Source organism: Emydura macquarii, unplaced genomic scaffold (assembly GCF_026122565.2).
Source record: "Emydura macquarii macquarii isolate MOO-44397 ecotype Brisbane River unplaced genomic scaffold, CSIRO-AGI_Emac_v2 contig_587, whole genome shotgun sequence".
Lineage (NCBI taxonomy): Eukaryota > Metazoa > Chordata > Testudines > Chelidae > Emydura > Emydura macquarii.
This window is the reverse complement of record NW_027130724.1, coordinates 5,826,119-5,851,069: the sequence shown is the minus strand read 5'-3', so window position 1 is coordinate 5,851,069 and position 24,951 is coordinate 5,826,119. Positions and strand designations below refer to the sequence as shown.

Sequence of the window (24,951 nt, the reverse complement as noted above, 5' to 3'; positions counted from 1 at the left end):
GTAAGTTTGTAGGCCAGGTTCTGTTAGACAAACTCAGGAGAAACTTTGTAGGCTTCTTTAAATTTAATTTGATTTCAGTGTTCTGAACAAGGGGAAGGCAGGAGCTGAGTGAGGGGAACAGCAGTCTAATAAATCAGCCACTCTTTGTATAGCTGGTTTTTGGTTTACTTTAGGCCATTCCTGTGTTTGGGGTTACAAACATGGGCTCTTTCACAGCCATCTCATTAACCCTTTTATACTGTAGTGAGACAGTGTGACCTTCCCCTAATTGAGACTTATTGCGAGATTTCTCTGTATCTGTGGCTTGTAAATAATATACTGTGTGTAAAATGTACAAATAGACAAGATAAGGGGTCCTCTACAGCCTTGAAGATCTCCCTGATTTTTTTCTCCCTTTCCTTACTCAAGAATTTGCATGTTGTCTTCCCTCCTTCTGGCCAGTAAGTGGGTGGATGACAAGGGGCAGACATCTCATCAGTCAGTGTAAAGTCAGCATAGATTAAAAAGCTTCCAGAGGGGTAGCCGTGTTAGTCTGTATTTAGCAAAAACACCAAGAGTCCTGTAGCACCTTAAAGACTAACAAATTTCTGTGGGCCTAAGCTCTCTTGGCACTCTTACATTGGCTTCCTAGTTTCTACCATCCCAGTGAGCAAAAGACTAGCAATCAAATCCAGGTTTCCCACACAATAGTGCAGCACACTGATTTGGGCCATGTTAGTGTTTAAAGCATTTTTAAAAGGGTAAACTTAGAGAATACCTAAGGAGTTAGATCCTGATAGTCATACCTTCTTTGGCAGAGGAAGGCTCATACCCCTCATTCAGGTTTTACTGAACCTTAAAGTGCCCTTTCTAGGAAGGATGTGTCTGATCCTGTGCAGCCATAACTACAGTTTATATACATCACAGATGGGCACTGTTTAAAGATTCTTTCAAAGTCTGTATGCTGTCTGTTTACACCATGACTGCAAAGTCAGGTTTTCTTGGGACAGAATCCAGGCTAATTTCAATAGCAAAATGTAAAGCAGTGATCTCCAGAGGTGGAGGAGTCTCTGTTTTCTAGATTTGAAAAACATTTATCCTAAACCAAAAATGTCTGAGCTAAAATAACCTTAGAATATGGTACCCCCAAATTCATGTTCCAGTGCGAAGTGTACAATGCCTATTGTACTCATTCGGCATCAGAATGGTCCCTTCCCCTTCTACTTAGGTTGGTTTCGTAACTGCAGAGGTATGGGAGACAGGTAAATATACAGAAGATTGACAATATACATTGCTTTTTTGTTTAAAAACCCATCAGGAACAGTGAGCATGTGATGGGTCAGCACATTCAGACCATGGTTCACTGAAGTCTAGCTACAGGATTGTGGCTTGGGTTGAGAGGTCTGAGAACCTTAAGGACAGGCCATGAGGAAAATAGTGGTGATTGGGACAGGTTTCGTTTCTTTTTTGTGAAACCTGATGAGGAAAAAGGCAAAATGTACTATATATGCTTGTCTGCATCACAGCACCATACAAATTTGAACCCTAGTCTTTTAATAAAAAAAAAAAAAAAGAGAGATGTCTGCTTTTACTCTAGTCTTTAGTGCATATTTGCCTGCATAATAAATGCTCCCTTCAGAACACCTGTTACTCCCCACTCAGAAAAGGCCCAGCACTGGAGTAGTAAGGATTGCTACAGCTCAGGAATGAGCTACAATACACTGCTAGAGCTGGGTTGGGGAGAGCTGGCAAAGCATTTGCTTATGCCATTTGCTTATTATCTCTGAATCTTTTTGTTTGTTCCCAACATCTCGTCCCCTGTCCTGTACCCCTATCACAGGTACAAAACACTGCTGCATACAGCAAAGACTGTAATAATTTACACTGTAGTAGCTCCTGACGGCCCCTGCCAAACTCAGTGCCTCCTTGCAAGTTCTTTGGGGGCAGTGACAGTCTTTCATTAATATGTCTTCACAGTATCTTGAGCAATCTAAATAGCCAAGACACAGAATGAGAGTTTTAATTTATATATCTTTATCTGAAATTCATGAAGCATCCAAAACCTTTCATGATTATATGAAAAATATATAAAGTCACTAGGTATGGGGTTTTATTATGTGCATTTATCTTAATAAAAGAAGTTGATAGGAAAAAGCATAAAACTTAAAGATTGTTTGGTTGGAGTTTTGCAACTCTGCGTTCCTGTAGGGTTGCATGTCTTCTCTTTGCTAGTGCTGACAGCGTGCTCCAGGCAAGACTTCTAATAACATGGAGAAAGGTTCTGTTTGCTAATATTAAAATAAATAAGACTGTGTAGTACAAAAGAGAACAAATGCAGTGTATATCAGTGGGGGAGTTTGGATAAACCAGACCATTATCAGCGTGCTGTGGCTTCTTACCACATAATGGTAACAGTTTTTTTTCCTCTTTCTGACCTTTTGCAGGAAATCCAAGGGAAAACCAAATGGTAAAAAGCCAGCACCAGAAGAGAAGAAACTCTACCTAGAGCCAGAATACACAAAGTTCAGAATTACTGACTTTGAATTCAAGGAGCTAGTGATGTTACCACGAGAAATAGACCTCAATGAGTGGCTAGCCAGCAATAGTAAGTAGTATGAACACAGCTCACAGCCTGACCCCTAAAGGGCTTTCATTTACATGTTCCATTTTTACTGGTTTCAACACTATAACCCATTGAATGTTTTTGTAGGTTTACTGTGCAATGCAGGTCACAGTACCTTGAGTGATTAACTAAGCTGTGTTCAGCACAAATCAACTGTGCTCTACAGGATGGAAATGCTAATGCTTTTTCTTTTTCTTCCCCCTCTCACTGAGACTTTGGCGAGGACATCAATTTTTTGAGGTCTCTCTGAGGACCATCATTTTCCTATACAAAGGTCTATTAAAACTGCTGGTTCAGCGAGTTTGATTGTTGGAGACACTGGTCTTCCAAAACCTTTTTTTTTTTTTTTTTTTTTTTTAAAGATGATGCTGACTTGCAGGCAAATCCCAGTAAAGTTTTTGATGTATATATTTTTAAGACAAATCTTAGAAGTCTTTTTCGCTGGATTTTCTTCCCCCTCTCCCCCATCTAACCTTTGTGGAATTATTCTGAATTTTAAACTTTACTCAAAGTTAGTATTCACAAATGTGGCTGACAAGATTATATGCTTTGTACATTCCCTCACTGAATTTAATTTCTGACCTGCAACACCACCTTCTGCTACCCAGACAGCTCTGCCAGTCCTAGCTTGCAGTCATACCCAATCATGTTTATTTTGCAGCAGTGTGTGCTAATCACGAGATTAGTCTAAACTGCATGCAGATTTTGTTAGACGTACAAGTGGTCATTCGGGTTTAGTCAGACCCGACACTCACATTTGTATCTTGAGCAGGTTTTGAACTCTGATTTCCTTAAGTCAGCACACTGTCCCATTAAGACCCTTCTAATTAATTTGTAATGGTTCAACTTGCACACGTTCAAGAGTGTTAGACCATTTTACCTGCTCATTTGGGGATTACCTATCAGTGTTCTGATAAAAAGACGTTTACATCTTTAAAGTTATTTTTCCTGTCTTTCTTTTTCAGCAACGACCTTCTTCCATCATATCAATTTACAGTATAGTACAATTTCAGAATTTTGTACAGGAGAGTCATGTCAGACCATGGCAGTGTGCAATACGTAAGTGATAGCCTATATGTATTTATTGCTTAGATTGCTCTAACAGAACCTCTACAGTCACTGTGGATGGGTGTGTGGGTTTTGGAAGGGGTTAGACAGTGGAAATATAAGGGAGGATCACCTTATGATCTGTTAAGGATGTGACAAATGAACAACCTTCCTGGGAAAAGTGGAAGGAGAGGGAAATCCCACTGATTCAGTAAAGGAAAGATGACCTTGTGGAAAACCAGCTCAGTCAGAAAAGTGGCAGGGTCATACTGCAGAAGCAAAATGCCTTTTTTGGGGTCTGGTGGGGAAGGAATGGAAAGCAAAACTGTGCAGACTGAGAAAGCTGGTGAGAGTCCTTAGAAAAGGCAGGAAGGATAAAAGAAGAATAGTGAAAACCTCAGAGGGCTCTATCTGTGGCTGGAATGTAAGCTGTGCACCAGGCCATTTGACAGATAACTTCCAGGCTGATGTAAGCTGTTGTCTGCCTGAGCTCTTGGGCATAAAGGGCACAAATAGCTTCTCAAAGGGCAAAGGAAATGTTCTGGTTTTGTGTGTTTTCCCTCTCCAGGAGTGATCATATCTTTTAAGGCAGGCTAACTGTCAGGTGTGAAAGAGAGAACCGTTGCTTTAACATGCTCACTACGCAGAGGAAAACACAATTGGGCTCAAAGTGTCAATTTTAAAATAGGGCTTCATGGCAAACTGCTGCTCCTGACTTAAGGGGTGGTCTACTCTAGAGTTTTGATGGCAAAAGTCAGCTTTTGTCGACAAAACAGTGGAGGTGTACACATTCAAATGCTCCTCCCACTGATGTAACTCCCTTGATATGCCAACATAATAGAACCTCCTCAATGAGAGGTGTAGGGCTTATGTTGGCATAGATAGAAGGAAGCAGTGTCAATTAGACATTGCATTCCCTTACATCAATAGTTATCTATCATTGTCAATTTCATGGCTCCAGCCCAGCCCTGAAATTGACAAAAAAACCAGCTGGGAACTGGGCGAAAATCCCCAGGCAGCTGGACCCCAGCTCCCAGCTGGGAGCAGGGCAAAAAGCCTCTGGTGGCTGGACTCTGGCTGCGAGCCAGAACTGGAGAAACCGCAGGTGGCAGCCCAGCTCCCAGGGGGTTGGGGGGAGGGCAAGAATCCGGAGCAGCTGGACCCCACTCCCCAGGGGTAAGAAGCCTCAGGCTGCTTCCCCCTGGGAATGGGAAGGGGGGAGCCTCCCAGAGGGGAACAGGGAGGGGAGAAGCCTGGGGCTGGTTCCCGGCAGTGAACGTGGAGTGGGGGGCAGCCCACCGGGAGCACAGAAGCCTCATCTCTCAGCTCCCTACACTGCCCCTCTTAGGTAATGGAAGTGCTCTTGGTGAGGACACACTCCACTGGCTCAAGGAGGGTAATGTGGACATCAGCCACGGCAGTAATTACCTATGTTAGGTCAACTTATTTTTTGAGTGTGGACAAGGCTTGAGATATTCAGACATGAAGGAATCTGAGAGCTCCAGCTCGGTGTGATACTCCTGTAGTTTTTTTTCCTAGTACATTGTACACTGATATTCCCACACTCTTCTCTGTTATGCCTCTTGAGATCTCTTCAATCTCTAGTTAAAATGTTTTTCACGGGGAAAACAAAACAGTAGTTAATGTCTCAGCACATCCGTGGCGATAAAGATTATCCACAGCAAACATTGGTCTCTATTAAAATGACTTGTAATGATAAGTTATTGCTATGCAGTTCTAAATAGGTGATAGCTTAGTATACTGTGGCACCTCAGCAGAGCTCCAGAGTTGTACTATTAACAGCTCATACTGACATTACTTCAAGTAGGGAGTTGGAGAGGCACTCCTGTGTCCAGGAAGATGGAGTTTGTGAAGTTATAAAGGATGTGAAAATTAACAGTGAAGTAACTTCCAGTTGGAGGCTAAAAAAGACTTTCCTACTAATGATTACCAGGAGGGAACCTAGATCCAATTACCCAAGAAATACCAGCTTGCTAAATATTTTGAAAGCAAACTGGAATGTTGAGTGATAAATCTCCTTTAAACAAAAATAAGGCAGAGTGGGGCTGGATGGCGTTCCCTTTCTGCCTCCTCATGGGGACTGGCGTGGGTCCCTCTCCCCCCTTACCCCTCCAGGATATTCCATTGTGCTATGACATAAATGAAGAAGCATCACATGTAAGTCTTGGTGTGGATGTATTATTCTGGTGCAGTGTGTTTTAAATGTTTTCTCTCTAAGCCATGGCTGTCCCCACAAAAGGGAAAGGGAGGTGCTTTTAGACAAACCCTGAGAAGAAATGAGAGGGAGGAAGAAATTTAATTTCTTTCCTCCATCCCAGTCACACATCTGATTTACTTTAATAGATTTTTATTAGCACTGAAAAGCTTGATAGCTTCCTTCACCGTGTGTGTGCTTCGCCTTGTCTGTCTAGAGTGTCAGGGGAGACTGTAACTTCTGAGTATTGACAGATGAGATTCTAAACTGATGAAAAGAGAGATGCTGCAGCTGGTCCTTCAAGGCTTAGGAAGCAGAAAGTAAGCAGTAGTTGGATAGAAAGTGACAAAAGGAGCTGAATGCAGATCCAGGTGTACAAAGAGGAAGTTATTGATAGAGTGCTGTAGTTTATTATTGCAATGCTAAGTACTGATATCAGCAACGGCTGAATGTTCCCACTCCTTCATTACTTAGGGAAATTGTTATTTGGGAATAACAGGAAGCAGACTGCACTGGGTGAAATATTGTTATGAGTGAACTAAACAAAGAAACAGTTTTGAATTTCTTCCCTATACCCTGGGGCAGATGAATGACTCATGGCTGCAAATTGCAGCCTTTTTATTTGATTTTTTTTTACTTGATAGCTCTTACCAAGCATGTCCCCAGTTATGGAGGGGGACACAGGGGTGAGTGAGATATTACCCAAATAGGTGCCTCAGTGCAAGCATGTTCAAAATGTACTTATAGCTTTACTCAAGGCCCTATTTCAGTTCCTTGCTCTGAAAGTACCTCCCTCTTGTTCATTTTGAATAATTCTTCCATTTTCATTCTACCTCACCTTTCTAAGTCCCCCAAACCCAGCAGAGTTCCTAAAAGGAATAGTGGCCCACCAGCAGTGCTATAAATTTTGCAGTGAATAAATGAGCAATACTGCTCCAGGAATGTCTCTGTGTGTATACATCTCACCTTGACTTTGCTCATATTGTGAAAATCATGGCTCCTTTTTCACTTTACTATGCAGTGGCAATTTAACCACATCATTACTGCATTGTTTTGAGGAGACTCCCTGATATAATTTTGTTCAATGGTAGGATTTATTGGAGAAGAAACATCTGATACTATTGAATAGAATGTGTAAGTGATGGAGTCCATAGCATTTACCTTACTCTTCAGCTGCCTTTCATACTATTCCTCTACAAGTACTGCTAGCACTTAGACCTACATAGCCAAGAATGGGTTATTTAGATAAGCTCTTTGGGGGCCTGAATGTTGTTAGCATGCATTTATGATCTCATAGATGATGCGGAGAATGTACTATTTCATGCCACTGGAAATAAGTGGCCGATCTAATCTAGGCAGTGGTTGCACTGTCTGGTACATTCTCTTGGAATGAAGCCAGAGCATTTTAGTGTAGATGTGTTAACCTCTAGTGATCCATCTAGTTTACATAATGTGGTAACATAGCATGCTAGTCCTGCATTTTGTAGCTCTGATATTTCTAATCATTTGCCTAGAGGTCTCCTTGGGACCCCTTCCTCCATAAAATTCTAGTCCAGTCTCTCCTTAAGGAAGGTTTTTTTTTTTTTTAAAGAAGGCTGACCTATAACAAGTAACAATTGAGATCATTGGTTCACCCTGTGTTCAAAGTCACTTAAATCTTCAGCCTTCCTTGTCTTGCTGGCTTTGTTAGAGGCCTCACGTTGTTGAAAGTGCACATAATCTAGGGAAGTTATTCTAAGTAAAATATCTGAGAGTTTTTCATCTCAGAAGATCTCAAAACAATTAAACTCCAGACAGCTAAAGCACCATGAGGTGAAGTGGCCATCTCTAGGGCAGAGGGCAGCAGGCCGGGAGACTAACACACTGCACCACACTAGGTGGAAGAGAATTTCTGGCCCAAGGTCACTGAGGCAAACTGCTCCCTTGACAAGCAAGACTATGGAATTTTCAGTGTCTAGGCAGAGTAGACAGGGATGTTGGTCAGAAGAGTGGGATGGTGCTGTCATATTCTGGGATGCCATTCAGAACAGTGAGAAATTGTCATCACTTATATTAAAATCCTGAGTGCCCCAAAATGCTTCTGCTGCTTGTGGCTCCCTGCCTGGGACGCTCACACAGTCAGCAGCCAGCAAGGACTCCTTGTTCTTAGGGATGTAAAATATCATTTAACTAAACAAATGATTAAAAAAAAAAAAAAGATTTAAACGATATTTTTTACATCCCTAGCTCCAGTCTGTGGTGTGCTTCCCCAGTGAGTGGCGCTGGCCTGCAGTGCAGGATGGCGGGGGGGATACTCCTTTTCCCCCATGTTGCGGTCTCTGCCCTGCCCAGGCCATGCTCCAGCAGGTTTTGTCTGGTGAGGCAGGGGCAGGAGGAGACAGGGCCGTGGCCGTGCCGGCTGGAACGGGGAGGAGCCTCTGCCTTGGCTTCCCAGTCACACTTTGCCCAACTTTGCACCAGTGCGCAGGGCCCACTGACCCCAGCCTGCAGGAGAGAACACTAAGGCACCTCTGCACTCTGCCCACTCACGAGCCCATCCACTCCCTGCCACGCTTCTGGCCCTGACCCAGGACTGGGGAACACCCTCTATGCCTGCCCGACACCCCTCCTCCTCCCAGACTCTTCACCCAGGCACACCTCAGGCGCTGCCTCCCAGCTCACTGTTGCTTAACCTGGCATCATCACTGGCACCAAACCCGAGCTGCCAGGGCTCTCCCTTGCACATGCATGAGTCCCTCCTCCTCCATCACTCTTCCCTGCAACACCCTGTCCCCACTCACCCCCATGTGCACCGCCCCCGCCCCGCAGCGAATGGATAAACGGTTAACTCAATTTGTAAACGGTAGGACTACTACATCCAGTTAGCCGTTTGCTATTTTACATCCCTACATGTTCTGTATGCTGTGCAGCTCAGGTTCAGCCACTTGGAATCTAAAAGCTTTCCAGCAGTTACAACACACACTCTTGTCTTACCAGACTTGTTTAATGTTAGCAGGTGACCCCAACACACCCCCAGTCCTGAATTTTCCCAAACCCATATGCTCTGCAATGTCCAGCCTTCTCCTGCAATGGAGTGGAGAAGTGCTGACTGTAACTGGAAAGGCACTTGGAATTGCTCATTGTTGACAGGGTCAGGAGAAAACTGCAAATATCTTGATTTTAGGGGCTTTCCAAAATGTACTGTTCTGCAAATTCTAAGTTTTCATTAAGAAAAAAACAAGTTTCTATGTCTCTTTGTTGCAACAAACCTATCCTTAACAATGTAAACTGGTTCTTCTGTTGACTTTGGGCAAAATTTTCAGAAGTGCCAAAGGGCAGGTCTACACTACCGCTTAAATCAGTCTAACTTACGTTGCTCAGCAGTGTGGAAAAAGAACACCCACCCCCCCCCTCCAGCGATCCAAGTTACAGCAACCTAAGCACTGTCCACACTGGCACTATGTCAATGAGAGAGACTCTCCTGCTGACATAGCTTCCGCCTCTCATGAAGGTGGAGTAATTCTGCCAATGGAGAGCTCTCTCCTACAGTGTCTTCACCAGACATGCTGCAGAAGATGTAAAGCTTCTAAATGTAAACCTGCCATAAGTGACTTAAGTGCTTAAAAGCCACCTTTATCCTGGAATAGTGTCCACATGGGGAGCTATTGTGGAATAACTTACTCTGCAATAGCTACACTGGTCAGTTTCCTATGTAGGCAAGACCTAAGTCCAATTGAATTTCAATGGCAGTTAGTCTCCACAGTCATTTAGGCTGTTTTGACAATTGTATCCTTTGTTTTCTGGAATCCTGCCTACTAGTTTGAGGTCTCCCAGTTCTGTCCACATGAAATCCCTTGGTTTGTCAATTCCTCCATCCCCTCAATTTTCCTAACCTCCCTCATTCTCTACCTTTCTCTTATCGGGTGCTCTCTATCCTCAGGCTCTTTTCCCTCTGCATTCAGGCATGCTATTATTTTCTCTATCCTAAAGAAATCCTGACATGAAGCAACACATAGTGGATTCTTTGTAACTTGAAGTCTTTAAATCAAGATTTGAGGATTTAGTAATTCAGCCAGAGGCTACAGGCCTGCTACAGGCCTACTGCAGGAATGGGTGGGCCAGGTTCTGTGGCCTGCGATATGCAGGTGGTCAGACTAATCAGTGGTTCTCAAAGTGGGGGTGTGTGTGAGATGGATCATGGGGGAGGGGAGGGCGCAGAGCAGGAGGTAGAGCTGGTCTAACTCCATGCTCCACAGAGACGGAAGCAGCCGCTGCTGCTGCCCACCTCCTGCAGCAACAGCCCACTGCCGGGCATGGTCCCCATGCTGCTGCCCACCCCACTCCTGCTGCTCCCCGCTTCCTGCGCTGTAGGCCCTGTTTTTTCCAGAAAGGGTGGGGCTTGTGGGAAGGGGGCGTGATTGTTCGGGCCTACAGCGCAGGAAGCACCCCTTAACAATCGTGCCCCTCCTTCCTCCAACACCCCCCCCTTCAGGAAAAAAACAGGGCCTACAGTGTGGGAAGCAGCCCCCGTTTTTTTCTGAAAGGGCCAAGAGGTGTGGGGTGCAATTCAGAGGAAGGGGGGGCACAATTGTTAGACAAAAGTCCACGGAAGGGGAGCTCCATTTAAAATGTTTAAAACCTCTGGATTAGATCATCATAATGGTTTCTTTTTGGCCTTGAAGCTTGTGTCTACATATTGCTTCATCACCCTTTTTTACAAGCCCTCTGAACAGTCTGCCTATTTGTAGTGTTTTGACTTCCTTCACGCAACATCCTCTGTCTTTCTTCAGTCTGACTTATGCCATCCACTCTACTGGAATTGCCATCATAAGTCACTATTGGCCATACTCGCTTCCCTGTATCTGCTGCTCCATGATCATTCCCCTCTATCTATGACACGTTTGATACCATCAACTATCTTCCACTTTTTCATACCCTCTCTTCCTCTGGTTTCAGTGATGCCTCTTTGCTGGTTCTCCCTTTCCTTTTTGACTGCTCCTTCGGCATTATCTGTGAATCCTCCTCCTCCCTGTCACTGTGTGCGCTCCCCAGGGATTTTCTTTGGTACCCTCCTTTTCTTTCCTTCTACACACTTCCCTCATCTGCTTCCATGGTCTGTATCACCCCTGAACTATGACTCAATGCACTACTACCTTTCACCCTTTACCAGATTCACTTCTCTTCCTCTGTCCAATATCTCATCATGCTGATCCTCTTCCTTAAACAAAACCTAGCAAAATCTGAACTTGTACTTCCAGAAATGTCCTGTGTGGGAGATGAGGACTTGTGTGCAGGTGCCACTGCCAGATCAAAGGGTGCATGCATGTAAGAAGGTCAGTGGGTTCTGTCATATAAAACCTACAGAGTCACCACCTCCTCCTAGCTTTAGGAGGGAACAGAATTTGGAACAGGGCAGACAACTTCTTCATAGTCCCAGTACTGACTTCAGTCAGGTGCATATGCACAGATGCACCCAAAATTTGGCCTAGTGAGTGGAAATTTCAGAAGCAAGCAAGTGACTTAGAAGCCTATGTTCCCTTTTCAGAAAAGATTTAGGACCATAGCTTTCACTGGCTTTTGAAAATTGGACTTAGCCTTTTGGGTCACTTAGGCACTTTGTAAATTTACTATTGTCTTTAAGCACTTCCTCTGTGTCCTTTTTGCCAGGATGGGCTCTCTTCCCATGCACTGGCCAAAGCACGACTTTCCTGTCTCCCTCCTTGAGCTGGAAAGTGATCAGGGTTCTTTGTGCATTACAGAACCATTAGAATTTCTCCCCTGAATTTGAGTCTCTCCTCTGTTGGCAGTTGCAGTGGAGGATTGGCACAGCTTTTTAAAGCACAAACCCTGCTGCTGATCACTCACTTGCCAAGTGAAATCTGTAGAGTAACACCAAAGGTTTGTCTCTCCCTGTCTCTCTAGTCCCAAGATGTTTCCAGTCTCTTTAACCCTGTCCACATCATGCACAAATCAGGGCAGCATCAAGATGGTTTTAACACTTTTTAAGCACTGTTCCCTCTGCAGGGCTCAAACATGGTTTCTAAAATGGCTTTTAAAAACAGGGCCCGATCCCTCAGACTCTTTGTGCTGCAAAGAGCACTTGGATTTGGTCTTAATGGGAAGCTGAGGATTTCCACAGCATGGGAGAATCCTTTGCTGGTGTAAAGCTGGCATAGCCAGCTTTCCACCAGCTGTTCCTCCCTCGTGGCACAGGGATGTTCCCAGCCTGAAGAGTGAAGCTAAAGCATATGATGTTCCAGCAATTGTGGGTCAGTGGAACTCCGAACCAGCATAAGTTAGAACCAACCCTGTGGCTGCAGTTACTGGAGCCTGAGGCTGATTTGGTCTCTGGTTGTGCTTGGTGCAGCTGAGGATTCAACCCGTTGTTTAATGCAAACATACTGACTATTTTAAGAGAATTAAAAGAGGTGTTAGGGAACACCGGTTCTTCGAGAGTGCAAGAATGAGCCCATATATAAGTGTGGGTCTTTGACACCTAATGTAGCTCCACAGAGACTTGTAATTGGTGCTTTTCTGCCTGAACCTGCCTTCTTGTGTCCTTCTAGAGTCAATAACGATGCTTTAGTTAACTGAACAAGATACAAATGACTAGCACCATGCACTGAATTAGCATATTAAAGCAAAAGGAAGGAATTCCAAGGAGAGTAACAAAAGTGATAAAAGGTTTAGAAAAGCTGAGCTATGAGGAAAGGTTAAAAAGACTGGGCATGTTTAGTCTTGAGAAAAGCAGCTGGGGGGGGGGGGTGGAAATCTGACAGTTTTGACATACGTTAAGCACAAGGAGATTGGTGGTGTCTTCCATATCCACTGAAGACAGGATAAGAAGTAATGGGCTTAATCTGCAGCAATGAAGATTTAGGTTAGATATTAGGAAATCCTAAGTATAAGGATAGTTAAGAACTGGAATAGGCTTCCAAGGGATGTTGTGGAATCTCCATCGTGGGAGGTTTTTAAGAACAGGTTAGACAAACACCTGTCAGGGATGCTCTAGGTGTACTTTGTCCTATCTAGGTGCAGGGGGCTGGACTAAATGACCTCTCGAGGTGTCTTCCATCCCTATATGTCTATGATTCTGTTTGGTGGGAGGGAGCTGGTACCTGAGGCTCTTTATTAAATTTTCCTATTGTATTAATAATGGAGGTATTTGAAGGCCATTGCTAATGATTTGGGATCAGTGTGCTTTAATTATTTGCTTATGAGGACTTAGTATCTTTTCTTGGAAACAGTTTGCATGTCCCTTGCCCCTTGAAACAAAAAGATCCTTCACATGTTCCGTAGTGTTAGGAGAGATGGTAGAGTTCATAGCATGAGCAGAGAATGTAAATAGATACTCTTGGTAGCTCAGACAAATAAGTGGGGTTAGGGGGAGAGGGATGCAGTAGGGATTCTAACATTTGCCCGAAAATTAGATTGAGGCTGGACTAGGTTATTATGCTAGTTAATAAAGAAATGCAGCGGGTCCCTGAGGGAAACCAAAATTGGGTACCTGGTATTATGGTGCCATCTCCTGACAGCTAATATTTTTACACTGAATTAACATTGTGTTGGCCTAGAGGCGACCGCCTCTAAGTTTTTTGTTTTAAATTTAAAGCCTGGGGAGGGTCACAGAGTATAATTGACAAAAATACTTCATTTAATAGTGATGTGGCCATGCTTTACCAATGGGGTGAGTATTGTTATCCCTCAAAATATTTTGGGAAATAGGCACATGGAGGCTAAGTGACTTACCAAAAGCCTCCCAATGTGTCACTATCATAGCTGGGACTAGAACTGTGTGTGAGTCTTAAGTTCCCTGCTTTAACAAAGCTGCCTCTTCTGTGGATTTGTCCTGCTTGGGGAAAGTAACACTTGAGTGAGGCAGATCTCCATTTTGGGACTGAATTATGGAAGACTTTCCTTTGCAAGTTGTCTGTGGTGTTAGTATTGCTGACATCACTGAGCTAACGGGCAGAAGCAGAATGGTAAATGGAAAGTACTGGGCTGTTTTTTTCAAAAAGGAGATAGTGTCAGGATTTCCTATCTAGGAAAACATTCTGAAGTGAGTTGCGCTATCTGAATCCATGGCCTGTACTTCAGTGATTATATTGGCTTACTTAAAAGCCCAAACAGCTTGAAAAATACGTTTTGTCTCATCCCAGGCACTAGGTTTTGTAGTGAGTTTGTGATCAACATACATCTGATAAATGTCCTTTTAAAAAAAAAAATCAACTCTCATCTGCTGCTGAAGTTCTTAGTTTAGTTAGAATTTCAGGCCGTTTGGCCACAAACATGTGCCTGTGTAGTTTTACAAGTGTGCTGTAATTGAACTGAGGGTCCTAGATGCAACACATAACACTGGCAATTATCTCCACAGACAGTACTACTGGTATGATGAGCGGGGAAAGAAGATAAAGTGCACAGCTCCTCAGTACGTTGACTTTGTCATGAGTTCAGTTCAGAAGCTAGTGACGGACGAGGATGTCTTTCCTACAAAATATGGTATGTTTAGTCCTGCGGGGTAAGGTCCCCTTGTCTACCTCTACAAAAAGGGTTAGGGTCTGGATTATTCCATCATCCAGAAGTCACAAATGCTGCATTTAAGGTGGAGAAGTATACTGCATTCTTAATGTCTGTTTTAATTGATTACTCAGAACTTGCTAATTTTTTCTTTCTGGGATGAAATTTTGCATACTTGGTCTAAATTCAAATATGAATTTTTTGAAAAGCTGGAGCAAAACTTCTAATGCAGGTTTTTAGTTACAAAAGCATTTTGACCGGAGGGAGAGACTACTGGGCTTATTCATCACTGGGTTGCAGTAGGGTTACTCCGGTGATGAATGGGGCTTGTTTTGTCATGCACAGTGGAGTTGTCACCTTGATTTTTCACAATCCTTCCCTCTCTCCTGCTGTGCTGCTATGAATGAGCATTTTCTTTTTCACACCCTTCCTTGAAACTCTCTCCCCAGAGCATAGATCTAGTAACATTTCAGTAGACAACAGGCCAAATTGATCCAATTATTTTGTATTTTCATAGATGATCTAACAGCCTTTTCTGGCTTTCAAAGCTAATATCACAGACCATTACATTTTGCCCAAATACTCCTATGTTGAGCCCAATGATTCCAGTTAGGCCAAAACGTTTTAGTCCTCAGGAAACTGAAGTGTTGTGCATCACAGGCGGCGAGAGACATACAGCCTGTGAGGTAGCAGAAATTAAACGCTGCATCCCTAGAGTGTGTCACAGAAAACCAGTAATACCATGGTTAACCAAGGAAAAGATTGTTCACTAATTATGTGTCTTCTCAATATATGGTTGATGTTTATAAAGAGATTTGATAGTGGTGGGGACACCACCCCTCCCATTCACAGCTGCACAACATTGCTGTGGAAACATCAGTTGCTTACCTAGACAAGTGACATTTGGAAAGCATTCAGTTATTGCCAACTGTCATGTTAGTGGCTCCAGTCACCCCCTCTTCCTTATGTTGCAGCTAGGCTGGTCCTCCCTGTTGCAGCCACTTTAACAGGGATCTAGGTTCTTAATTGCAATGAAGTATAGTTACTTTGCTACTTCTGCAGTGAAGTAAGGAGGCGGGGTTACCATTATGCTACCTCCCTCTCTGTGCAGCTCCCCAGCAAGTGCTCCTCCGACTAAGGACTGTGGAATTATTAAATCATGAACACACAATACACGTAACTTAACCCCAGGAGAGGAAGGAAACCATGAACTCCTAGAGATTTGCAGCTACCTTCTTCCTCTTTCTTAGGCCCTGTGTACACTTGCAGTATGTGTAGCTATATGTGGCAGTGAAAGGCTCTGGCAGGGGGGAGGCAGCAGGGAAAGACTCTGCCAGTGGAGAGCTGCTGGGACCTTTCCCAATCGTCTCCCTATGACAGAGCCTTTCCCCACTCCTGGAGTCTCGCTATGGTGGGGAAAAGCTCTGGCAGCAGGACATGACATGACACTGCTAAAAATAGCAGCATGGACATGGCAGGTACTGCTTGGCATGCATGTAGGATGTATTCCTTGAGGGTTCTGGTGTGTCTGTTTTCTGTTTACCTAAGCAGTGCCTCACTATTATGCTATTTAAACCCATGCTGGGCTTGCAGTGTCTGTACTCTCTACATGCCACCATAAGTGTAGACTTACCCAAAATCCTTTTCAATTATTCTGGAGGCTATTTTCAGAGGGGGGAAATAATTTGTGAACTCCCTGGGGTAGAGACCACATTCAGGTTCATTTAGATAGCACCACCACATCTGACCTCTTCAATCTCTTTACCACTTTGCACAAGTGCAGCCTTTACACCACTGCCATTAGAACACTGCAACTTCAAAGGGGATGAACCTGTTAGCAGGGCAGCTGCAACAACCCCTTTTTAAATATCTGTAAACTTTCTACTCGGTGGTGGGGGAGTATGGGTTGCTCTCCCTTCTTTGTCTGAACTTTCCCTCCCTGCACTCCCTGTATCTGCCAGCTTAGTCATATCTGTCTCTTACTGAGTGGTGAATCGATAAGCCCATCTAAAGGCAAGGAAAATGCAATTTTAGCAATATAGCCAGGGCTCAACAATGTGCACAAGCTGAAAGAATTATTGTGCTTCTTAGATGAGAGTAACTAGATGATTGTGGGGGAGAGAACAATCATCTTGTATTCATTAAGTAAAACACAGTACCTGCAGCCTGGGAGGGCCAGCACACTGGTGCATGGATTAAATGGACATGATCAATAGCTGAACAGCTGCTATAGCCCCCAAAGTGAGACTTGACTGTTACATGCATGGTGTATGGAGCTACTAGCTGAGTAATAGCAAGCATCTGAATTGGGACAATAGAAGCAGCTAGCACCTTAGCTAAACCAGTTGTTTAATCCTCTTTTTGCCTATGAAATGTTTTTAATTGAGTTGTTCATGGATAATCCTGATCTCATATTTATCTACTTGACAAGCAAATGTGGCTGTCACAAAGGAGGCAACTGAGAACTTGCATGTATGACTGTCCTAAGTTTTTCCCTACATGTATGTTTGCTGTCCTTGTGTGTTTGGATAGCACTTATTATGATAGCAGTCATGTTATATTAAGAATGAAGGCCAGACTGCAGGTCTGGTCTGCACCTAAATCCTGAGTGTTTGTTAGGACTTGGGTTCTCATCATCAGTGCCATCAAACAGCAGTTGTGTCCTGCACTTTACTTGGCGTGTGGGTACGTTGCTAATTCTGCATGTGCTCTCCCCAAAGTGCGTTATGGAGTATAACAGGCTGAGCAGAGCCAGCAGAGGAATATAGCAATGAAACAACCTGAGCAGGCACATCTGTTTCTCCTGTTGTTTGGTGCTATTGACAAGGAAACAGAGCAGTCTGTTAAACGGAAAAGACCTTTTCCATCTTGGGTGAAGTGCACAAGTCTGGTTATTGTATACTGCCCTTTGGACAGGCACCTCAGTGCAATCTACATTTAGTTTGTCCAGACTTGGGTTTTTAGCACTGCATATCCTACAACAACATGCATCAGGCTATACAAAGTGCTATTGTCCAGCAGCCTAGGACAAAGTAATCCTAGTATTACGAGTCTAAATTAGTGCCTTTAAATCATGCAGTGATGGTAAACCTTGCTGTGGACAACTTTGTAGAGGACCCTATACCTGTAGTGTGCGCACACCAGGGCCTAGGATTTGTGAAATACAGTGACAGCTATGGAACTTTCTTCAGCTCCCACTTCACCCATAAATGGATCCCCCAATGTGCATGTACTTGCAGCCTCATCTATGCCCAGATCCAGACCCACACGGTGTGTGGACTGAATAATTGGGAGGTGGAGCAGAAGTGCAGTTAAAAGTGAAGAGCAAGGAGAAAGGGTGGGCAGACAGATAAGTAATTGTCTGCCATGTTTCACTGGAGTTGTAGCCCCCAGCACTGAGATTGTAAAGATAGTACATTTTGGAGTTTATTTGTTTCCTAATAAACTCCCAAGAGGCAGCAGTCCTGCAGTAATGTGGAAGAGGAATGAGGAATGGCACTTTTGACTGATGGGCCTCTTTCAGTTAAATCCTGCTTCTCCATATCCTGCCTTTTTTTATTTATTTATTTTAAAGTTGCACCAATCTACATGTTGGCAGGGACAGATGCATCCCCTGGACTGAAATGATGGATTTGATCATATAGCACTGTGTGTGTGTCTCAGCTTTTCTTTCTCTCCTCTTCACAGGCAAGGAATTCCCCAACTCCTTTGAGTCCTTAGTGAAGAAGATTTGCAAGTACCTATTCCATGTGCTGGCCCACATCTACTCCTCACACTTTAAGGAGACTTTGGCACTGGAGCTGCATGGACACTTAAACACACTCTACACACACTTCATCCTATTCATCAGGGAGTTCAACCTGGTGGACCTTAAAGAAACCACCATCATGGATGACCTCACGGAGGTTCTCTGCAGCAGCAGTGGCAGTGGGAGCAGCAGTAATGGGAGCGGCAACAGCAGCGCAGGAGCACAGAACCATGTGAAGGAGAGATGAGCCTTCCTATGGAGCAAAACTAACAATAACACAAAAACAATATTATATATTCTATGTGTATATCTGTGTGTGTGTGTGTGTGTGTGTGTGTTATATACACACACACACACACACACAGACATTCACAGCAATGAAAGTTTAAGAAATTATGCTGCCCCCACAGGACGTGTAGTTGTATGGGACTGTACAGAGCTTTTGTTAATTCACCATCTGGTGAGAAGTTGCACCAATCTTATTTTATTGTTTTCCTCCTGCTCCCTCTTTCTTTTCCCCTGTCCGATGGCTGATGAATGCTGTTTTTAGAGAAGAACCATGTTTTTGAGTTGGGCTGCTGTTTTCTTTTTTTGGTCTTTTTCTTCAGTCTTGAGTGCAAGCCCTCCTGTCTTTCTAGGATGGTGGTACTGCCATTTTAAAAATATGTATTATGTTATAAGAAGTGACTTTTACTTTGAAGTGGCTTAAATTCAGATTGGTTTTTGTTATGGGGTTTTTTGTTTGGTTTTTACATAGACTCCCCAATCAATTGCATCTTGCCCTTTGCTGGCTTGGAATAGGAAGAAGAGATGCCTGGCTTGACTGCAGTAGGGGCTTGCTACAAATTTAGGGGGTGTGATTCTTCATCTATGAACCTGCAAGAGAATCCACAAGCCTTTCTGCTTATTGCTCCAACAAAATATATATATACTTGTTTCTCTGCTCCTCCCCTCCCAGGCAGACATCCAGGAATAATAGGAGTGAGATCAGTGGGGTCTGAAATCTGTGTGTAAGAGCCACCACCATTTACTTCCCATAGAGAAGGGGGCCAGGGGGAGAAGGGTGCACTGAGTCAGTCACCGGCTGTGATAGAGAGATGGCTGTTGGCATAAAATTATATTGTTTGCTTATTTTTAGTTCATCTGTTCAATAATAATAAAAAAATTTCTATCAGGCATGAGCCTTGTTTTTGTCTGCAGTGACACAAATCGCTAGACTCTTTCCTTAAAAGACGCAGAGGTGGTTTACCAGGTGATCACATGGGAACCTGCTAGCCTGGAGCTCTGTCTTCTGGTTTTGAAAGGATGTCAACCAACTTTTTTTTAAAACTGCTTATATTTTCCAACCTATACAGGGACCTGCAGTGTGTTTGGTCCTGTACAATCAGGTCAATGCAGTTCTTGTGCTGAAAAGCTTACAATCTCAAAAGTAATGTGAAAAGTGGGGAAAAGGGATACACTCAGCTGTATACACTTTTCATGCACACTTTTTTTAAATAGCTACTTCCCACCTGTTGGTTGGCTAATTTTTTGTTGGCATTGCAGCAGAAGTCTTGAGAGGGAAGTTGGAGAAAGCAAGTACTCTTACGGATCAGTTCAGGGAAGGTGTCCAGTTAAGACTGAGTATATTTTATCCCGTAATGAGGCTGCTGCAAATAATGCTTTTGCATGTACTCCCTTGTTTGGACCCTATGGTAGAAAAGCAGAGCAGCTATTGAACCAGTAATTGTTTGCGTCAGGTACTGATTGTGTCTAATGAAAATGGTGGCCATTTTGAGACTTCAAAGTTAAAGTGTGGAGGCTGATCTATTTGGACTACTGTGTTTCCACATGCATAACTTTCACAATCTTCTAAACTGGACAGCTATATCTTCACAAATGCCATGATATGCCACTGGTAGATTTCCCACAATACCTGCTCAAATTCAGGGACAGAAGGCTTGACTGTCCTTAATCTAAAGGGAAAACCTCTGCCATGATGGAAGTCTGAGTTACAGTACCCTGCCTATGGAAGTGAAGGGGAGACTTGAGTTATGAATAATTAGCATTGGCTAGTTACTTCAAATCAGTAAGTGGGTTTAGTAGGACACAAATGAATGCCCAGCATACCGTAGCTTTTGAAAAGGTATTAAGTATTAATGCATAAGCCCATGACATCACCTATCCCCATTTAAAACAAAAAAACGTTTCCTCCCAATTCAAGATTGATACATTTAACACAGTTTAGTTATCCGAGTCTTCAATTGTTGTCTACTGGTAGGTGAGAAGCAGTACTGAGTACAAAAGTGAGAGCTAATAACTTCCTGAACTCTCATCCTGGCTGCAACCTATCCTCTGGGCAAGTCAGGTAGGGCCAACTTACCATTTTTGAGAACTCAATCTGCAATGCCTCTTAAAAGGGTCTGGTTTTCAGAAAGGGCTGAGCACATCCTCTGACAATCAGAACCTGTCCAAGTGAGCACCAAAATCACGAGTCAGTTTTGAATATGTAGGCTTTAATTGAAGTTAGAGCAAAGCTCCCATTGCCTTCACTGCCACAGAACTTTAACTAGTCTGAGTTTCCCTATGTCTAGCATGGGGCTAAATTTCTCCTTTTGTGGGAGGGGAAACTTGCACTGGTGTCTTAAAACCATTGTAGGCAAGCCCCTGTGGACATTTACGTTGATTTTAAAAGAACCAGATGGATAAAGGGGAAGTCAATTGCTTACCTACTTAAAATACAATTAAACAAAAGCCTTCTGTGTGATAATGTCCACAGATCCATTACACTGAGAGATTCCCATCGGCTTGCAGCTTGGGGCAGAACCAGACTGGTCAGCCACTGGCAGTAGGATATACTCACCTCCTGAAGTTCCTGCTACTTTTATCTGCCTCACCATCAGTCAGCAACTCAGCCACCCTTCCCTGCTGTAGAGGTTTATTTAAACAAAGTTCAAGCCCCCCCACTCCCACAACATTTTGGTCCTAGCTCTCTCTGCCTTTTGATGAGATTGTCCTCTCCGCTCCACTTGCCCTTCGAGGTATGTGCAGCTTCAGGCTTCAAGAAGCAATCTAAGCTAGACAAGGTCTGTTTTTCTTTGAGGCGCTCAACCAGCTGTGGGGTCAAGCTGCAATTCACAAGAAAGTAGCCAGACAGGACTGGAAGCGCTGACTCTAGGCACAAGCAGCCCATTTCCATGATAGAAGTGTATCAGATGAAGGTCATGCCTAAGTCCCTAGAGCCTTCACCAGCAGCCAGACTCCTGCCTGTGGAGCTCAGTCACAGACTGAAGACACAACATTGGTGTGTGTCAGTGCTGAGCAGCATAAGGGGCTTTCAGGCTTCTGTGTCTCCCCCTGGTGTCACCTCTTCCAGCTGATGCCTAGGGATAACCCAAGCTGGGACCTCCCAGGCAAGAACAGACCCAGTGGACTCCATGCACAAGAGAAGGTAGAGGGTCAAGGGAGCTCAGTCTTGAAGCCTCAGCCAGTACCTTCCTTGAGAAACCCAGCCTCTTTGAGAACAGGGTGAGGGCTAGCCACTAGAAATACCATTCTCTGAAGCGTAATGAGGGGGAGACACGCCCAAAGAGGCACTAAATTAATAAATCAGCCTCCGGATCCCATCCTCAACCTCACAGACTGCAGCATGACAGCTCAGTGCATGGAATATATCTATATAATAACAAAGAACCTGCCTCAGCAGTTAGACTCCTTCAGGCAAAGTTCTGTAAAACCACACTTTGGAGGTCTGCTGCTGCCCATGCCAAGTTTATATCCTCATGCTCCTGGCAGCGATGTAAGAGAGGATTTTCTGCCTCACCTAAGTGACTGGAAATGTGTTGGGCTGGCCTTCCCTGCTGTGGGTCACCGTTCCCTCGTGTGCATCTTATTACCTTCAGCTTCTGTTGCAGAGTGCCATGCTTCAGCTACGCAGGCCATAGTGGGACGGCAGCCCAGCTGTGAAAGAACAAGCAGACAATATGGGAGCATTTTAGCCCACCATTTCTAACCCTCCTCCCACCTGACTTCCTCCTCATAAAGCTGGCAGGCTCCTCCATCGGCACCAGTCCAAACACAGCCTGCCCCCATTACCAAAGCTCTGTGATGCTCAGGGACTCGGTGTTTCTAAAAGGGGGAGGTTTTTAACCTGAAAGAATGGCCCCACTTCACTAGACAAGACCTTCAGTGGGAGCCAAGTCCGGACAGGCCTCACCTTATACTCCCTATCTTTAGTAGGAAAACTCTCAGGTGACTGACATTATGGAGAAAACAGCCATTTCATCCCACACCCTATGTGCCTCCTACAGGCTTTCACAAGCATTCCTAACAGGTAAGGTGACCAGATGTCCTGATTTTACAGGGATAGACCTGATAGTTGGGCTCTTTTATAGGGGTGCCTTTTATCTCCCACCCTGATTTTTCACACTTGCTATCCATTCACCCTACTATTGGGTGGGCAGATTGCAAGAATGATCCCTCAACTTAAAAATTCCATGGCCTAAGAGAGAGTGGGATATAAATCTGTTTCTCATGGATAGGGGTGGGGATGTGTGTCAGTCCTTGAGATCAGATGTGCAGGCAAATCCATGCTCAACTACAGCCGTGATCTAATGGGAAGCATTATGGAAAGCAGAGGCTAGGCTAAGTCAGACAAGTCCACTTAAAATCCTAAATGAACACTACAGAAAGGAACACAGGTCACATGGCCAGGTGAATTGGTCCCCGAAGTATAAGAGCAAATACTTCTTTTCAAATGGTGGCTAGAACAAATGCAGGCCTGGTGCTGAGGCGAGATCAGCAGCTGCCCTCCATTGCCTCAGTGCTACCCGCATGACTCCCAACAAGATCTAGCTGGAGTTAAGCTCGCGAATGGAGCCACCAGCTTCTTTCAATTTGGGTGCAAATGTCTCTTTGGTCAAAACAAGATCACAGGCCATTGTCCACAGCTGTGCAAGAACCCCAGGAACAGCCCTGTCTCAGTCCCAGTATCAAGCAACTGCGGAAATCCCATGACATGAATGAAATCATCCTTCAGCTACTTCAGATCAATTGGATTGAAGAGTGTAACCTGTATCCAGAAATATCCTGATACACTGTAAGTCAGTTTGATGGGCTGGTGATTGACCTCGCTGCATCTGGACAAAGGGCCCTGTAGTCTCGCCATGTGTTAGGACCTGGGATAAATGACCTCTCTCAAAGCAGAGATTTATCTTTCCCACTGCATCCCAGCACCATACAAAATATAAGAACAAGAGAGCAGTGGGATGCTGTTTAGGCCTTTCTGGTGGAACAGGTGATGGTTCTCAGATCTGCTTCACTTAGCATCTGACCTCCCACTGCCTCTACCTGACAGAGGAGGTCTGCTACTGCAAAACCAGTCCATCTGGGACCAGACCAATTTAAAATGGATATTAGGATGAGGTGATTATTGCTCTCATGGACTCTAAAAAGAACATTATACTACCTAATGCAAAGTCCATAGTTTAAACTACCAGGTTGAATAAGTTGAAACATAGCCTTAAGTTCCCTGGGGGATGCAAATGTAGGATCCAAACAGAAAGGGCAAGTGTCGGTAGCCTAATGTTATCAGCCTGTTTGAGAAAAGGAAGTTTTGTACAAAGTCCAACTTTAAATGCTTCCTTAGGGCTACAAACCTTATTCCAGCCCTACAAGGCCATACAGCGTGAACCTGGAACCGCCTTACAGCAGTGCCCAGATTGAACCCCTGCTGGACAGGTTATTACACTTCCCACCCACTAGAGCAGACCTCCTGATAGTAGCTATCGCCTATCAGATGAGTTTATGAAGTTGGGAGTTGTCTTGGATGAGACCCTATTTTGCACTTTTAATTCAGATGGGCAGTCCTCACAACTCTCATCGCCTTCATTCCCCAAGCCAAGTCAAGAAAGACTTTTCCGCTGTTAAGCATCGAAGTCCAGTCCTTAGGAGCAGAGAAGTCATGTCCCCTGTACTGAGATCTGCTAGGCAGCTATATGGCCACCAATACATACATTCACCGAAATGCTATGTATTTGTCATATCTTTAGCTAATCCCCCTTTTTTGGAGGGGATGGGGTGGGGGAGGAGGCAGAAATCTCCTCCTGAGCACGACTGCGTGGAGATGGAGGATAAAGGCTACCCCTTGTTTTTGTATGTCCATATTTAAAGGATGATCCCGCTACCACCCTACAGGCACAATGCTAAGAAGATTGTTCAGACGTGTAAGACTTTGAACAAGGAAAAATTTATTGGTGCTTTCCGGAAAATTTCCTTGGAGACAAATGGATCCTCCAAAATACAGGTGGAAATTGACATCCAAGGATTTGGCTTTGTCATCATTAGATGGAATTTACCAAGAAGTTCTATAATGTGAGGAATTGCAGTGGTTTTTTTCCTCAAAGTATATTTCACAATCTGTAAGTTAGGAAAGTAGATCTGAATTATCCTGGATATGGAATCTGCCTCAGCTCGAGGGAACTTGAGGGGGACCGGCCACCCAGCTCCCAGTGACTGCTAGGTCTGGTTCCGCCTGCAAACTGGCTGAAGTACCCATTTTAATAGATCTGTGGACTTTGAAATTTTCCCAAAAGGACACATACGTTTTCCTAATAAGAGCCTCTATACAGGCTCTGTCACTGGTTTAACTAAATCCTTTTAAAACCAGATTTAATTTAACCCAGCGCAACCTTCTCATGCAGACTAGCCTTTGGTTAAATCAGTGTGTGTGTGGGGCCCCAGGCCTTTAACATATAGCACTCAAAGTGAAAACTGCTAGAAGGGCCTTAGCTAAAAGATAGCTGGGACTCTTTCCACTGACATTAATGAGCAATCGATCAGGACCCGGCTGAGCTAACTCTGATT

The 24,951-nt window shown here is 44.1% G+C and overlaps 1 protein-coding gene across 6 annotated transcripts in view; it reads left to right on the top strand.

Annotated features, from left to right (window-relative positions):
* Nucleotides 1–19,284, top strand: part of MOB2 (MOB kinase activator 2) — a 156,810-nt gene extending 137,526 nt beyond the window's left edge. For all 6 annotated transcript variants that reach the window (XM_067540571.1, XM_067540569.1, XM_067540568.1 and 3 more), the window contains exons 2-5: nt 2,424–2,584; nt 3,568–3,661; nt 14,218–14,342; nt 18,048–19,284. In XM_067540571.1, coding sequence (XP_067396672.1) covers nt 2,424–2,584; nt 3,568–3,661; nt 14,218–14,342; nt 18,048–18,355 — 688 coding nt within the window. In that variant the 3' untranslated portion in view covers nt 18,356–19,284. The remainder of the gene's footprint in view (nt 1–2,423; nt 2,585–3,567; nt 3,662–14,217; nt 14,343–18,047) is intronic.
* Nucleotides 19,285–24,951: the final 5,667 nt, after the last annotated feature.